The sequence below is a fragment of the Drosophila suzukii genome, chromosome 3 (genome assembly GCF_043229965.1).
Source record: "Drosophila suzukii chromosome 3, CBGP_Dsuzu_IsoJpt1.0, whole genome shotgun sequence".
Lineage (NCBI taxonomy): Eukaryota > Metazoa > Arthropoda > Insecta > Diptera > Drosophilidae > Drosophila > Drosophila suzukii.
The window spans coordinates 46787147-46802954 of NC_092082.1; the positions used below are offsets into that span (position 1 = coordinate 46787147).

General features: G+C 38.1%; 1 protein-coding gene across 1 annotated transcript; it reads right to left on the reverse strand.

The window, feature by feature from the left end:
• Window positions 1-4804: 4804 nt before the first annotated feature.
• LOC139352803 (uncharacterized) lies at window positions 4805-8968 on the reverse strand. Its single transcript, XM_070995434.1, has 3 exons — window positions 8393-8968; window positions 6563-8309; window positions 4805-6504 (listed from the first exon to the last, which is right to left on the reverse strand). The coding sequence occupies exons 1-3, from the start codon at window positions 8966-8968 to the stop codon at window positions 4805-4807; spliced, it is 4023 nt and encodes a 1340-aa protein (XP_070851535.1).
• Window positions 8969-15808: the final 6840 nt, after the last annotated feature.

Sequence of the window (15808 nt, forward strand, 5' to 3'; positions counted from 1 at the left end):
CTATTAAGGTGTGCCATATCGAAATCCGAGTTCATTTGACCAAGTTATGGGCTTTTAAAGATGGAAAGAAGCCCCATTTCAGTAAACCTTCGAAAAATTAAAATCAATGACATTAAACCGGTCACATTTTTTACTACCTTTAATGCATATAACAACATAATCATTCCACAAGACAATAAAGGTACGCCATATCGAAATCTGAGTACATTTAACCAAGTTATGGGCTTTTAAAGATGGAAAAAATCACCATTTCAGTAAACCTTCGCAATATTTAAATCAATGACATCAAAACGGTCACATTTTTAGCTACCTTTAAAGTTAAATGTTTAAGTGCGGATATCAGTATAATCATTCCACAAGCCCATAAAGGTATGCCTTATCGAGATCCGAGTTCATTTGAGCAAGTTATGGGCTTTTAAAGATGGAGAGAAGGCCCATTTCAGTAAACCTTCGCAAGATTAAAATCAATGACATAAAAACGGTCATATTTTTTACTAACCTTTAAGGTTATATATTTTAATGCAGATAACAACATAATCATTCCACAAGACCATAAAGGTGTGCCATATTGAAATCCGAGTTCATTTGACCAAGCTATGGGCTTTTTAAGATGGAAAGAAGGCCCATTTCTGTAAACCTTCGCAAAATTAAAATCAATGACAAAAAAAACGGTCATATTTTTAACTACCTTTAAAGTTAAATGTTTAAGTGCGGAGAACAGAATAATCATTCCACAAGCACATAAAGGTATGCCATATCGAAATCCGAGTTCATTTAACCAAGTTATGGGCTTTTAAAGATGTAAAGAAGGCCCATTTCAGTAACCTTCGCAAAATTAAAATCAATGACATCAAAACGGTAACCTTTTTTACTACCTTTAAAGTTATATATTTTAATGCAGATAACAACATAATCATTCCACAATCCCACAAAGGTGTGCCATATCGAAATTCGAGTTCATTTGACCAAGTTATGGGCTTTTAAAGATGGAAAGAAGGCCCATTTTAGTAAACCTTCGCAAAATTAAAATCAATGACAAAAAAACGGTCATATTTTTAACTACCTTTAAAGTTAAATGTTTAAGTGCGGAGAACAGAATAGTCATTCCTCAAGCACATAAAGGTATGCCTTATCGAAATCCGAGTCCGTTTGACCAAGTTATGGGCTTTTAAAGATGGAAAGAAGACCCATTTCAGTAAACCTTCGCAAAATTAAAATCAGTTACATAAAAAAGGTCATTTATTTTTTACTACCTTTAAGGTTATATATTTTAATGCAGATAACAACATAATCATTCCACAAGACCATTAAGGTGTGCCATATCGAAATCCGAGTTCATTTGACCAAGTTATGGGCTTTTAAAGATGGAAAGAAGCCCCATTTCAGTAAACCTTCGAAAAATTAAAATCAATGACATTAAACCGGTCACATTTTTTACTACCTTTAAAGTTATATATTTTAATGCATATAACAACATAATCATTCCACAAGACAATAAAGGTACGCCATATCGAAATCCGAGTACATTTAACCAAGTTATGGGCTTTTAAAGATGGAAAAAATCACCATTTCAGTAAACCTTCGCAAAATTTAAATCAATGACATCAAAACGGTTACATTTTTAGCTACCTTTAAAGTTAAATGTTTAAGTGCGGATATCAGTATAATCATTCCACAAGCCCATAAAGGTATGCCATATCGATATCCGAGTTCATTTGAGCAAGTTATGGGCTTTTAAAGATGGAGAGAAGGCCCATTTCAGTAAACCTTCGCAAGATTAAAATCAATGACATAAAAACGGTCAAATTTTTTACTACCTTTAAGGTTATATATTTTAATGCAGATAACAACATAATCATTCCACAAGACCATAAAGGTGTGCCATATCGAAATCCGAGTTCATTTGACCAAGCTATGGGCTTTTTAAGATGGAAAGAAGGCCCATTTCTGTAAACCTTCGCAAAATTAAAATCAATGACAAAAAAACGGTCATATTTTTAACTACCTTTAAAGTTAAATGTTTAAGTGCGGATAACAGAATAATCATTCCACAAGCACATAAAGGTATGCCGTATCGAAATCCGAGTTCATTTGACCAAGTTTGGGCTTTTAAAGATGGAGAGAAGGCCCATTTCAGTAAACCTTCGCAAAATTAAAATCAATGACATAAAAACGGTCATATTTTTTACTACCTTTAAGGTTATATATTTTAATGCAGATAACAACATAATCATTCCACAAGACCATAAAGGTGTGCCATATCGAAATCCGAGTTCATTTGACCAAGTTATGGGCTTTTAAAGATGGAAAGAAGGCCCATTTCTGTAAACCTTCGCAAAATTAAAATCAATGACAAAAAAACGGTCACATTTTTAGCTACCTTTAAAGTTAAATGTTAAAGTGCGGATATCAGTATAATCATTCCACAAGACCATAAAGGTGTGCCATATCGAAATCCGAGTTCATTTGAACAAGTTATGGGCTTGCAAAGATGGAAAGTAGGCCCATTTCAGTAAGCCGTCGCAAAATTAAAATCAATGACATAAGAACGGTCACATTTTTTACTACCTCTAAAGTTATATATATTAATGCATAACATAATCATTCCACAAGCCCCCAAAGTTGTGCCATATCGAAATCCGAGTTCATTTGACCAAGTTATGGGAAAGAAGGCCCATTTCAGTAAACCTTCGCAAAATTAAAATCAATGACATAAAATCGGTCATATTTTTTACTACCTTTAAAGTTATATATTTTAATGCAGATTAGAACAAAATCATTCCACAAGCCCAAAAAGGTATGCCATATCGAAATCCGAGTTCATTTGACGAAGTTATGGGCTTTTAAAGATGGAAAGAAGGCCCATTTCAGTAAACCTTCGCAAAATTAAAATCAATGACAAAAAACGGTCATATTTCTAACTACCTTTAAAGTTAAATGTTTAAGTGCGGATAACAGAATAATCATTCCACAAGCACATAAAGGTATGCCGTATCGAAATCCGAGTTCATTTGACCAAGTCTGGGCTTTTAAAGATGGAAAGAAGGCCCATTTCTGTAAACCTTCGCAAAATTTAAATCAATGAGATAAAAACGGTCATATTTTTTACTACGTTTAAAGTTATACATTTTAATGCAGATAACAACATAATCATTCCACAAGCCCATAAAGGTATGCTATATCGAGATCCGAGTTCATTTGAGCAAGTTATGGGCTTTTAAAGATGGAGAGAAGGCCCATTTCAGTAAACCTTCGCAAAATTAAAATCAATGACATAAAAACGGTCATATTTTTTACTACCTTTAAGGTTATATATTTTTAATGCAGATAACAACATAATCATTCGACAAGACCATAAAGGTGTGCCATATCGAAATCCGAGTTCATTTGACCAAGTTATGGGCTTTTAAAGATGGAAAGAAGGCCCATATCAGTAAACTTTCGCAAAATTAAAATTATTGACTTTTTTCTACCTTTAAAGTTATATATTTTAATGCAGATAACAACATAATCATTCCACAAGACCATAAAGGTACGCCATATCGAAATCCGAGTTCATTTAACCAAGTTATGGGCTTTTAAAGATGTAAAGAAGGCCCATTTTAGTAACCTTTGCAAAATTAAAATCAATGACACCAAAGCGGTAACCTTTTTTACTACCTTTAAAGTTATATATTTTAATGCAGATAACAACATAATCATTCCACAAGCCCAAAAAGGTGTGCCATATCGAAATCCGAGTTCATTTGACCAAGTTATGGGCTTTTAAAGATGGAAAGAAGGCCCATTTCAGTAAACCTTCGCAAAACTAAAATCAATGACAAAAAAACGGTCATATTTTTAACTACCTTTAAAGTCAAATGTTAAAGTGCGGAGAACATAATAATCATTCTGGTGTAGAATAAAAACGTTTTATTTCCCAATTTGAGTGGACTGTATTTCAATTATTAAACTTTGTCACATTTTCTTGTGTGTCCGATGCTTTTCGTTGTAGTCTTAACACTAAGTCCTAAAAAATCTCTAAAGTGTGACGCGGTACTAAAATACATTAAAAGGGCCAAAGTTAGTATTTCATATACCAAAGAGAATAAGATTCAAAATTAAATAACGGCTGTATTGCGTTCATCAACATCCCGGGCCGCCCTGAAACAATGTTTCAGAATTAGGCAGTACAGCTATCTTGGTGATAGGCCGGGTCATCTCTCCAGTAGACGTCTTAAGTTTTACAGCGCGTACAAGTCCATCTGGTCCAGGATGAGCTTCCACTACACGGGCTAGTATCCAAGCTGCTGGAGGGAGATTTGAGTCCTTGACGAGGACTACATTGCCTACAGCGATGTTGCGTTCCTTGTTGTTCCACTTTTGGCGTTGCTGTAGGGAAGTCAAATACTCTTGGTGCCAGCGTTTTCAAAACCCTTGATACATCGATTGCAAGTGCTGCCAATAGTCCTGACGATTGATCGGCAAATGAGTCAGATCTCCCTCTGGAACATTTGTGAATGGGCGCCCAATTAAAAAGTGGGCCGGAGACAAGTAGGTGAGGTCAGTGTCAGGTGTGTAGCATAGCGGTCGCGAGTTTACTACTGCACTGATCTGAGCAATCAGAGTTTGCATTTGTTCACAGGTTAGAACAGTTTTTCCTACAACTCGACGCAGATGTAGTTTGACGGAACGTACTGATGACTCCCACTTCCCTCCCCAATGTGGCGAATGGGGAGGTATAAAACTCCATTTGATTCCATCATTGGCCAGCGATTGTGTTAGATTGCGTTGATGCTCCTGCGAAGATAGAAGTTGCTGCATCTCATCTAATGCCCGTCAAAATGTGCCCAACAAAATTCGTCCCGTTGTCGCTGAAGATTTGTGAGCATTTTCCTCGAAGGGACATGAAACGCCTAAGACATGCCAGGAATGTGTCTGTGCTGAGATCGGTTGCCAGTTCCAAATGTATGGCGGATGTCACAAGGCATACAAAGAGGCATATGTAGCCCTTAGTTTTTCGGGGATTGCGCCCTCTCCTTTCCTTAAGTATAAATGGCCCAGCGTAATCACAGCCTGAGTGCTGGAAGGGTAAAGCTTCTGTTATACGGATGCCTGGTAGATCGGCCATGAATTGGTGCTCCGTGAGTTTACGTTGGCGAAAGCATTTGATGCAGTTGTGAACCAGATTTCTTATCAGGTTGCGCGCACCAAAGATCCAGTACTTTTGACGAACAATTACAAAAAGTGCAGAAACTCCTGGATGAAGATTTGTCGTATGCTCGTGTTCCAAAATCATTCTTGTGATGCGGTTCGACTTGGGAAGCAGTATAGGGTGTTTTACATCAGCTGGTAATTGTGAGTTGTCCAGTCGTCCACCAACTCGAAGAAGGCCATCCTTGCAGATAATCGGCGAGAGCTTCACCAACTGGGAGCGGCTGTGAAGTGGCTTGTTTTCCGTCAGTAGTTTGCGGTCTTCCATGAAACATTTCTGAGCCTCTTGCAGGCAAAGAATGCGAGCAGCCTGAATCTCCTCAAAGGTGAGCATCTTTCCATTTGCCAGCGTTGGTCTTTTGGTCTTTTGGATGAAGCGCAAGGCGTAAGCTACAACGCGTACCAGCTTTGTCCAGGACGAGACGCGTTGAGTCAAAGCTTCGATTGGAGGCAATGAGCAGGTTTCCTGTGCGGTTAATGCGGTGGTCTTCACTTCCTCTTTTCCATGGTTTTCTAAAAGGGAAGAACAGAACTTTTTAGAGGTCATCTTTACCGCAAGCATTTCTGGATCTTGCAGCCATGAAGGTCCCATCCACCATAAGTCGAAATGGAGCAGGTCCGAAGCAAGCATTCCTCGTGTGGCGCAGTCCGCCGGATTCTCCTTTGTGTTTACATGATGCCATGCGTTGCGCGGTAAGGCTTCGAGTATTTCTGAGGTTCTGTTGGCTACAAATGTTTTAAGCTTAGATGGTGGATGTGAAAGCCAGGCCAAGACTATGGTTGAGTCGCACCATGCATGCACTTCAATGTCCTTGTGTTGTAGCGCAGCCTTGACTGATAAGAACAGTCGACTCAGTAGCAAAGCGCCACACAGCTCAAGGCGCGGTAGAGACTGCTGCTTCAGCGGAGCAACTCTGGTTTTTCCTGCTATGAGTGAAACAGATACGGTGCCATCTGATCGCACCACTCTGCTATAGATGACTGCAGAATATGCCTTGATGGATGCATCTGAAAATCCATGCAGTTCGATGTGATCTTCATTGTTTTGGACAAACCGTGGGAGGCGTAGGTCGCGAAGGATGTGTAGGTCGTTACGGCTTTTATTCCACCAGTCCGCAACTTTCGGAGGAAGCTCCGTGTCCCAGCCGAGATCGAGTAGCCACAATTCTTGGAACAGAATTTTAAACTGCACTACCACTGGCGACAGAATACCCAGCGGGTCAAAGATGCGTGCCACATCTGACAGCACTTGGCGTTTGGTGTTGTGCGGATTTGTTGTAAGGCAAACTTTGTAGAATAACATATCCTCTTCTGGATCCCAATGAATGCCAAGAACCGTTGCTGTAGAATTGGATCCTTTGCCTTGTACTTCGGTTGTAGCGAGCCACTGGCGACAGAATACCCAGCGGGTCAAAGATGCGTGCCACATCTGACAGCACTTGGCGTTTGGTGTTGTGCGGATTTGTTGTAAGGCAAACTTTGTAGAATAACATATCCTCTTCTGGATCCCAATGAATGCCAAGAACCTTTGCTGTAGAATTGGATCCTTTGCCTTGTACTTCGGTTGTAGCGAGAGATCTGTCAGCGACAAGTGATGAATTGGAAACCCATTTACCAAGTTCCATGCCTGCACATTTCATCAACTGGATCAACTCATTTTGATTGCGAATGAGCTCCTCCTCGGTATGTGCTCCGGTCAGTACGTCGTCCACATAAAACTGCTCCTTCAAGATCTTTGCAGCGGTAGGAAAGTCGTGTTGATGGTCGTGAGCTAACTGATCCAGGACCCTCACTGCCAAAAATGGTGCGCAGGATGTGCCGTATGTTACCGTGGACAGTTCATAGTGTTTAATTGGAGTCATTTCATCTTCTCTCCAAACAATTCGCTGAAAGCCACAATGGTTGGCAGCCACCCAGATTTGTCGATACATTTTGACAATATCTGCTGAAAATACGAACTTGAACATTCTGAAACGCATACAAATCGAGAAAAGGTTTCGTAGAATTCTGGGTCCAATGTGCAGAGCTTCATTTAAGGACCGTCCATTCGTGTCCTTGAATGAGCCGTCAAATACGACGCGTAATTTTTGGGTAATTACAGGATGAATTGGCAAGTAAAAGCTCGGCTTTTTGTCAATGTCTTCTGGCGATAGTTCTCGCATGTGGCCCAACTCAAGATACTCACGCATAAATTGTACGTACTGTGAATGCAGATTGGGGTCTTTCTTTAGGCGGCGCTCTACACCCCTGAATCTTGTTAGCGCTCCCTGTAAAGTATCCGAAAACTGTTCCATGGAGGTTTTGAACGGAAGTTCGACGATGTAACGCCCCTTAGAGTCCCGAGTGTGCGTCTTCACAAAGTGCTGCTCAACTTCATCGTCCTCCGGTTTCCCATGGAATTCCTGGTTGACATCCTCCAGCTCCCAAAAGCGCCGTAGCGATTCGTCAATGTCAATAGCCGTGTGCATTGTTGTTGTAGATGAACATCCGGTAGTAAAGATAGATGTTATGACCCATCCAAATATGGTCGAAATGGCGATAATGTTGCCCTGGTTGTCGAACATCTTTTGACCGGTGAACACGGTCCAAACGTAGTCGCTGCCCAGGAGTATATCAACTGGCGCCAACGATTGATAGTCAGAATCCGCAAGCTCAAAGCCAGCGAATGCCTTGAGTGCTGAGGCGGCGATATCAGGTCTTGCCAACGTGGAGGTAATTTTGCTGAGTACGTGAGCACGTACCTTCATTGTGTGATCTGAGATCCTTGACTGCAAGTCCAGTGTGCTGCAGCCTCTAGTTGTCTCAGCCTTGATTGATGAGATTCCGGTCACCAAGATTCGTGACGGTGAGCGTGCCAGTCCGAGCGCCTGTACGCACCGCTCGGAGATGTACGACAGTTCCGAACCACTGTCCAAAAGCACCCGGCAGGTAGTGTGCGATCCTGTTGCGTTTCTAACAAACACTAGAGCTGTTGGCAATGCACTTTTTCGTAGCCCTTTTGGCTGTGTTGCGGTTGTTGATCCGTTGCACAAGGATTCAGCTGTGGGAGCCACTTGTGCCTGTGCGATATGGCTGATGGTGACCGTAGCATCTTCGAAGCGACAGCGGCTTGCGAACTAAGAATATCTGCATGTAGCAGAGAGTGGTGACGATTGTGGCAAAACTTGCATGTGAATTTGGAAGCACACTTTCGCGACACATGCCCAGGCTTAAGGCAGTTAAAGCACAGTGATTTTGTCTTAACAAATGTGCGTCTCTGCTCGATTGACAATTCACTAAACTTTGAGCAGGCGTAGATCTTGTGCTCCTTGGAGTTACACTTCACACAAGTGTTTGCTTCCATTGATACTAAAGCGTGTGACGATCGCTTTGCCTTGCCATGTTGTGGGCCAACCTTGGAGTCAATGTCTGGCTCACTTTTGCTGAGCTCAAATTCCTCGCAACGTCGGTCTAAAAACTTGAGTAGATCATCCACAGACGGAGATTCCAGTTCCCGGCTTCCTTCGATCCATTTGCGACGGGTTTCAGCGTCGATCTTGGCTAGGATGAAGTGTATAATCCAGCAGTCCCTATTAGTTTGCCCTGCTGCATCCAGGCCGCGTACAATTTCGGTGGCTCCGTCCGTCACCTTTCGCAGAACCGTTACATCTACTCTGGCGGTCGAAGATAAGTTAACAAATGTCTCCAGCAGAGTGTTAACAATGTGACGTGGTTTATTGTACCGATCAATTAGGCAAGTCCAAGCAGCCTCGTAAGCTGCATCCGTTATTGGCATATCAATCAATCAAGTTAGCTGCTTCGCCAGTGATGTACGTTTTCAAGTAGTGCAACTTTTGTATTGCTGTCAAATGCTGCTTGCTATGGATCGTACTCTCGAAGATGTTTTTAAAGGCTGGCCACTCCTTGTAGTCGTCAGTGAACAGCTTGATGTGGATTTTTGGCAGTTCATTATGCAATACATTTGCTGCCGAGTTTGCCCTTAAAAGCGTTGCTTGTTGCTCAGCCAAACGCTCGTTGAGCTGCTGCTGTTGTTCCAGAAAACGAACTAGGTTTTCGTTTCCCACTCCTGATGCCATTGATGCGGCCTCATCAGGGTTGCCAGATTGTCTGAAGTTGTTGCCTTCTCTTTCATTCTCCTGAGATACTTCACAGGTGCGTATGAGGTTGCGAAATAATGGGCTTGCTTGTAAGTACTTGTCCTCGTACCTTTCGTTGTCGATGGCTGGATCGACGTACCCTTCCTCTTCGTCAAAAAGGACCATTTGGTCGCTGATGGACTCGAATTCTTTCCAGACGATGTTGAGCCTTTCCAATGAAACTTGTAGTTCATCAAGCTCCCATTTTGATCCCGCACGTGGATCTTGAGACGCCGTTAGCAAACGCGTAATGCTTGCCTTCGCACGGCTTCTAGCTGCCTTCAAAAGTTTAAACTGATCCATGTTAATCAGTAACTAAATTTGGCTAGAAGGACCAAAGATATGGTGTAGAATAAAAACGTTTTATTTCTTAATTTGAGTGGACTGTATTTCAATTATTAAACTTTGTCACATTTTCTTGTGTGTCCGATGCTTTTCGTTGTAGTCTTAACACTAAGTCCTAAAAAATCTCTAAAGTGTGACGCGGCACCAAAATACATTAAAAGGGCCAAAGTTAGTACTTCATATACCAAAGAGAATAAGATTCAAAATTAAATAACGGCTGTAATGCGTTCATCAACACATTCCTCAAGCACATAAAGGTGTGCCATATCGAAATACGAGTTCTTTTGACCAAGTTATGGACTTTTCAAGATGGAGAGAAGGCCCATTTCAGTAAACCTTCGCAAAATTAAAATCAATGACATAGAAACGGTCATATTTTTTACTACCTTTAAGGTTATATATTTTAATGCAGATAACAACATAATCATTCCACAAGACCATAAAGGTGTGCCATATCGAAATCCGAGTTCATTTGACCAAGTTATGGGCTTTTAAAGATGGAAAGAAGTCCCATTTCTGTAAACCTTCGCAAAATTAAAATCAATGACAAAAAAACGGTCATATTTTTAACTACCTTTAAAGTTAAATGTTTAAGTGCGGAGAACAGAATAATCATTCCACAAGCACATAAAGGTATGCCATATCGAAATCCGAGTTCATTTAACCAAGATATGGGCTTTTAAAGATGTAAAGAAGGCCCATTTCAGTAACCTTCGCAAAATTAAAATCAATGACATCAAAACGGTAACCTTTTTTACTACCTTTAAAGTTATATATTTTAATGCAGATAACAACATAATCATTCCACAATCCCACAAAGGTGTGCCATATCGAAATTCGAGTTCATTTGACCAAGTTATGGGCTTTTAAAGATGGAAAGAAGGCCCATTTCAGTAAACCTTCGCAAAATTAAAATCAATAAAAAAAAAACGTTCATATTTTTAACTACCTTTAAAGTTAAATGTTTAAGTGCGGAGAACAGAATAATCATTCCTCAAGCACACAAAGGTATGCCTTATCGAAATCCGAGTCCGTTTGACCAAGTTATGGGCTTTTAAAGATGGAAAGAAGACCCATTTCAGTAAACCTTCGCAAAATTAAAATCAATTACATCAAAACGGTAACCTTTTTTACTACCTTTAAAGTTATATATTTTAATGCAGATAACAACATAATCATTCCACAATCCCACAAAGGTGTGCCATATCGAAATTCGAGTTCATTTGACCAAGTTATGGGCTTTTAAAGATGGAAAGAAGGCCCATTTCAGTAAACCTTCGGAAAATTAAAATCAATGACATTAAGCCGGTCACATTTTTTACTACCTTTAAAGTTATATATTTTAATGCATATAATAACATAATCATTCCACAAGACAATAAAGGTACGCCATATCGAAATCCGAGTACATTTAACCAAGTTATGGGCTTTTAAAGATGGAAAAAAGGACCATTTCAGTAACCTTCGCAAAATTAAAATCAATGACATCAAAACGGTAACCTTTTTTACTACCTTTAAAGTTATATATTTTAATGCAGATAACAACATAATCATTCCACAATAACACAAAGGTGTGCCATATCGAAATTCGAGTTCATTTGACCAAGTTATGGGCTTTTAAAGATGGAAAGAAGGCCCATTTCAGTAAACCTTCGCAAAATTAAAATCAATGACAAAAAAACGGTCATATTTTTAACTACCTTTAAAGTTAAATGTTTAAGTGCGGAGAACAGAATAATCATTCCTCAAGCACATAAAGGTATGCCTTATCGAAATCCGAGTCCGCTTGACCAAGTTATAGGCTTTTAAAGATGGAAAGAGGACCCATTTCAGTAAACCTTCGCAAAATTAAAATCAATTACATAGAAACGGTCATATATTTTTTACTACCTTTAAGGTTATATATTTTAGTGCAGATAAAAACATAATCCTTCCACAAGTCCATAAAGGTGTGCCATATCGAAACCGAGTTCATTTGACCAAGTTATGGGCTTTTACAGATGGAAAGAAGCCCCATTTCAGTAAACCTTCGAAAAATTAAAATCAATGACATTAAACCGGTCACATTTTTTACTACCTTTAAAGTTATATATTTTAATGCATATAACAACATATTCATTCCACAAGACAATAAAGGTACGCCATATCGAAATCCCAGTACATTTAACCAAGTTATGGGCTTTTAAAGATGGAAAAAATCACCATTTCAGTAAACCTTCGCAAAATTTAAATCAATGACATCAAAACGGTCACATTTTTAGCTACCTTTAAAGTTAAATGTTTAAGTGCGGAGAACAAAATAATCATTCCACAAGCCCATAAAGGTATGCCATATCGAGATCCGAGTTCATTTGAGCAAGTTATGGGCTTTTAAAGATGGAGAGAAGGCCCATTTCAGTAAACCTTCGCAAAATTAAAATCAATGACATAAAAACGGTCATATTTTTTACTACCTTTAAGGTTATATATTTTAATGCAGATAACAACATAATCATTCCACAATCCCACAAAGGTGTGCCATATCGAAATTCGAGTTCATTTGACCAAGTTATGGGCTTTTAAAGATGGAAAGAAGACCCATTTCAGTAAACCTTCGCAAAATTAAAATCAATGACAAAAAAACGGTCATATTTTTAACTACCTTTACAGTTAAATGTTTAAGTGCGGAGAACAGAATAATCATTCCTCAAGCACATAAAGGTACGCCATATCGAAATCCGAGTCCGTTTGACCAAGTTATCGGCTTTTAAAGATGGAAAGAAGACCCATTTCAGTAAACCTTCGCAAAATTAAAATCAATTACATCAATACGGTAACCTTTTTTACTACCTTTAAATTTATATATTTTAATGCAGATAACAACAAAATCATTCCACAATCCCACAAAGGTGTGCCATATCGAAATTCGAGTTCATTTGACCAAGTTATGGGCTTTTAAAGATGGAAAGAAGGCCCATTTCAGTAAACCTTCGCAAAATTAAAATCAATGACAAAAAAACGGTCATATTTTTAACTACCTTTAAAGTTAAATGTTTAAGTGCGGAGCACAGAATAATCATTCCTCAAGCACATAAAGGTATGCCTTATCGAAATCCGAGTCCGTTTGACCAAGTTATAGGCTCTTAAAGATGGAAAGAGGACCCATTTCAGTAAACCTTCGCAAAATTAAAATCAATTACATAGAAACGGTCATATATTTTTTACTACCTTTAAGGTTATATATTTTAGTGCAGATAAAAACATAATCATTCCACAAGTCCATAAAGGTGTGCCATATCGAAATCCGAGTTCATTTGACCAAGTTATGGGCTTTTAAAGATGGAAAGAAGCCCCATTTCAGTAAACCTTCGAAAAATTAAAATCAATGACATTAAACCGGTCACATTTTTTACTACCTTTAAAGTTATATATTTTAATGCATATAACAACATAATCATTCCACAAGACAATAAAGGTACGCCATATCGAAATCCGAGTACATTTAACCAAGTTATGGGCATTTAAAGATGGAAAAAATCACAATTTCAGTAAACCTTCGCAAAATTTAAATCAATGACATCAAAACGGTCACATTTTTAGCTACCTTTAAAGTTAAATGTTTAAGTGCGGAGAACAAAATAATCATTCCACAAGCCCATAAAGGTATGCCATATCGAGATCCGAGTTCATTTGAGCAAGTTATGGGCTTTTAAAGATGGAGAGAAGGCCCATTTCAGTAAACCTTCGCAAAATTAAAATCAATGACATAAAAACGGTCATATTTTTTACTACCTTTAAGGTTATATATTTTAATGCAGATAACAACATAATCATTCCACAATCCCACAAAGGTGTGCCATATCGAAATTCGAGTTCATTTGACCAAGTTATGGGCTTTTAAAGATGGAAAGAAGGCCCATTTCAGTAAACCTTCGCAAAATTAAAATCAATGACAAAAAAACGGTCATATTTTTAACTACCTTTACAGGTAAATGTTTAAGTGCGGAGAACAGAATAATCATTCCTCAAGCACATAAAGGTACGCCATATCGAAATCCGAGTCCGTTTGACCAAGTTATCGGCTTTTAAAGATGGAAAGAAGACCCATTTCAGTAAACCTTCGCAAAATTAAAATCAATTACATCAATACGGTAACCTTTTTTACTACCTTTAAATTTATATATTTTAATGCAGATAACAACAAAATCATTCCACAATCCCACAAAGGTGTGCCATATCGAAATTCGAGTTCATTTGACCAAGTTATGGGCTTTTAAAGATGGAAAGAAGGCCCATTTCAGTAAACCTTCGCAAAATTAAAATCAATGACAAAAAAACGGTCATATTTTTAACTACCTTTAAAGTTAAATGTTTAAGTGCGGAGCACAGAATAATCATTCCTCAAGCACATAAAGGTATGCCTTATCGAAATCCGAGTCCGTTTGACCAAGTTATAGGCTTTTAAAGACGGAAAGAGGACCCATTTCAGTAAACCTTCGCAAAATTAAAATCAATTACATAGAAACGGTCATATATTTTTTACTACCTTTAAGGTTATATATTTTAGTGCAGATAAAAACATAATCATTCCACAAGTCCATAAAGGTGTGCCATATCGAAATCCGAGTTCATTTGACCAAGTTATGGGCTTTTAAAGATGGAAAGAAGCCCCATTTCAGTAAACCTTCGAAAAATTAAAATCAATGACATTAAACCGGTCACATTTTTTACTACCTTTAAAGTTATATATTTTAATGCATATAACAACATAATCATTCCACAAGACAATAAAGGTACGCCATATCGAAATCCGAGTACATTTAACCAAGTTATGGGCATTTAAAGATGGAAAAAATCACAATTTCAGTAAACCTTCGCAAAATTTAAATCAATGACATCAAAACGGTCACATTTTTAGCTACCTTTAAAGTTAAATGTTTAAGTGCGGAGAACAAAATAATCATTCCACAAGCCCATAAAGGTATGCCATATCGAGATCCGAGTTCATTTGAGCAAGTTATGGGCTTTTAAAGATGGAGAGAAGGCCCATTTCAGTAAACCTTCGCAAAATTAAAATCAATGACATAAAAACGGTCATATTTTTTACTACTTTTAAGGTTATATATTTTAATGCAGATAACAACATAATCATTCCACAAGACCATAAAGGTGTGCCATATCGAAATCCGAGCTCATTTGACCAAGTTATGGGCTTTTAAAGATGGAAAGAAGTCCCATTTCTGTAAACCTTCGCAAAATTAAAATCAATGACAAAAAAACGGTCATATTTTTAACTACCTTTAAAGTTAAATGTTTAAGTGCGGAGAACAGAATAATCATTCCACAAGCACATAAAGGTATGCCATATCGAAATCCGAGTTCATTTAACTAAGTTAAAGATGTATAGAAGGCCCATTTCAGTACCCTTCGCAAAATTAAAATCAATGACATCAAAACGGTAACCTTTTTTACTACCTTTAAAGTTATATATTTTAATGCAGATAACAACATAATCATTCCACAATCCCACAAAGGTGTGCCATATCGAAATTCGAGTTCATTTGACCAAGTTATGGGCTTTTAAAGATGGAAAGAAGGCCCATTTCAGTAAACCTTCGCAAAATTAAAATCAATGACAAAAAAACGGTCATATTTTTAACTACCTTTAAAGTTAAATGTTTAAGTGCGGAGAACAGCTTAATCATTCCTCAAGCACATAAAGGTATGCCTTATCGAAATCCGAGTCCGTTGGACCAAGTTATGGGCTTTTAAAGATGGAAAGAAGACCCATTTCAGTAAACCTTCGCAAAATTAAAATCAATTACATAAAAACGGTCATATATTTTTTACTACCTTTAAGGTTATATATTTTAATGCAGATAACAACATAATCATTCCAGAAGACCATTAAGGTGTGCCATATCGAAATCCGAGTTCATTTGACCAAGTTATGGGCTTTTAAAGATGGAAAGAAGGCCCATTTCAGTAAACCTTCGAAAAATTAAAATCAATGACATTAAACCGGTCACATTTTTTACTACCTTTAAAGTTTTATATTTTAATGCATATAACAACATAATCATTCCACAAGACAATAAAGGTACGCCATATCGAAATCCGAGTACATTTAACCAAGTTATGGGCTTTTAAAGATG

Coding starts and splice junctions, on each gene's coding strand:
- LOC139352803 (XM_070995434.1), bottom strand. CDS start 8,968: ATGCCAATAACGGATGCAGCTTACGAGGCTGCTTGGACTTGCCTAATT. Junction 8,310..8,392: donor ACTGCCTTAAGCCTGGGCAT/GTGTCGCGAAAG, acceptor AGATATTCTTAG/TTCGCAAGCCGCTGTCGCTT. Junction 6,505..6,562: donor AGTGGCTCGCTACAACCGAA/GTACAAGGCAAA, acceptor ATTGGGATCCAG/AAGAGGATATGTTATTCTAC.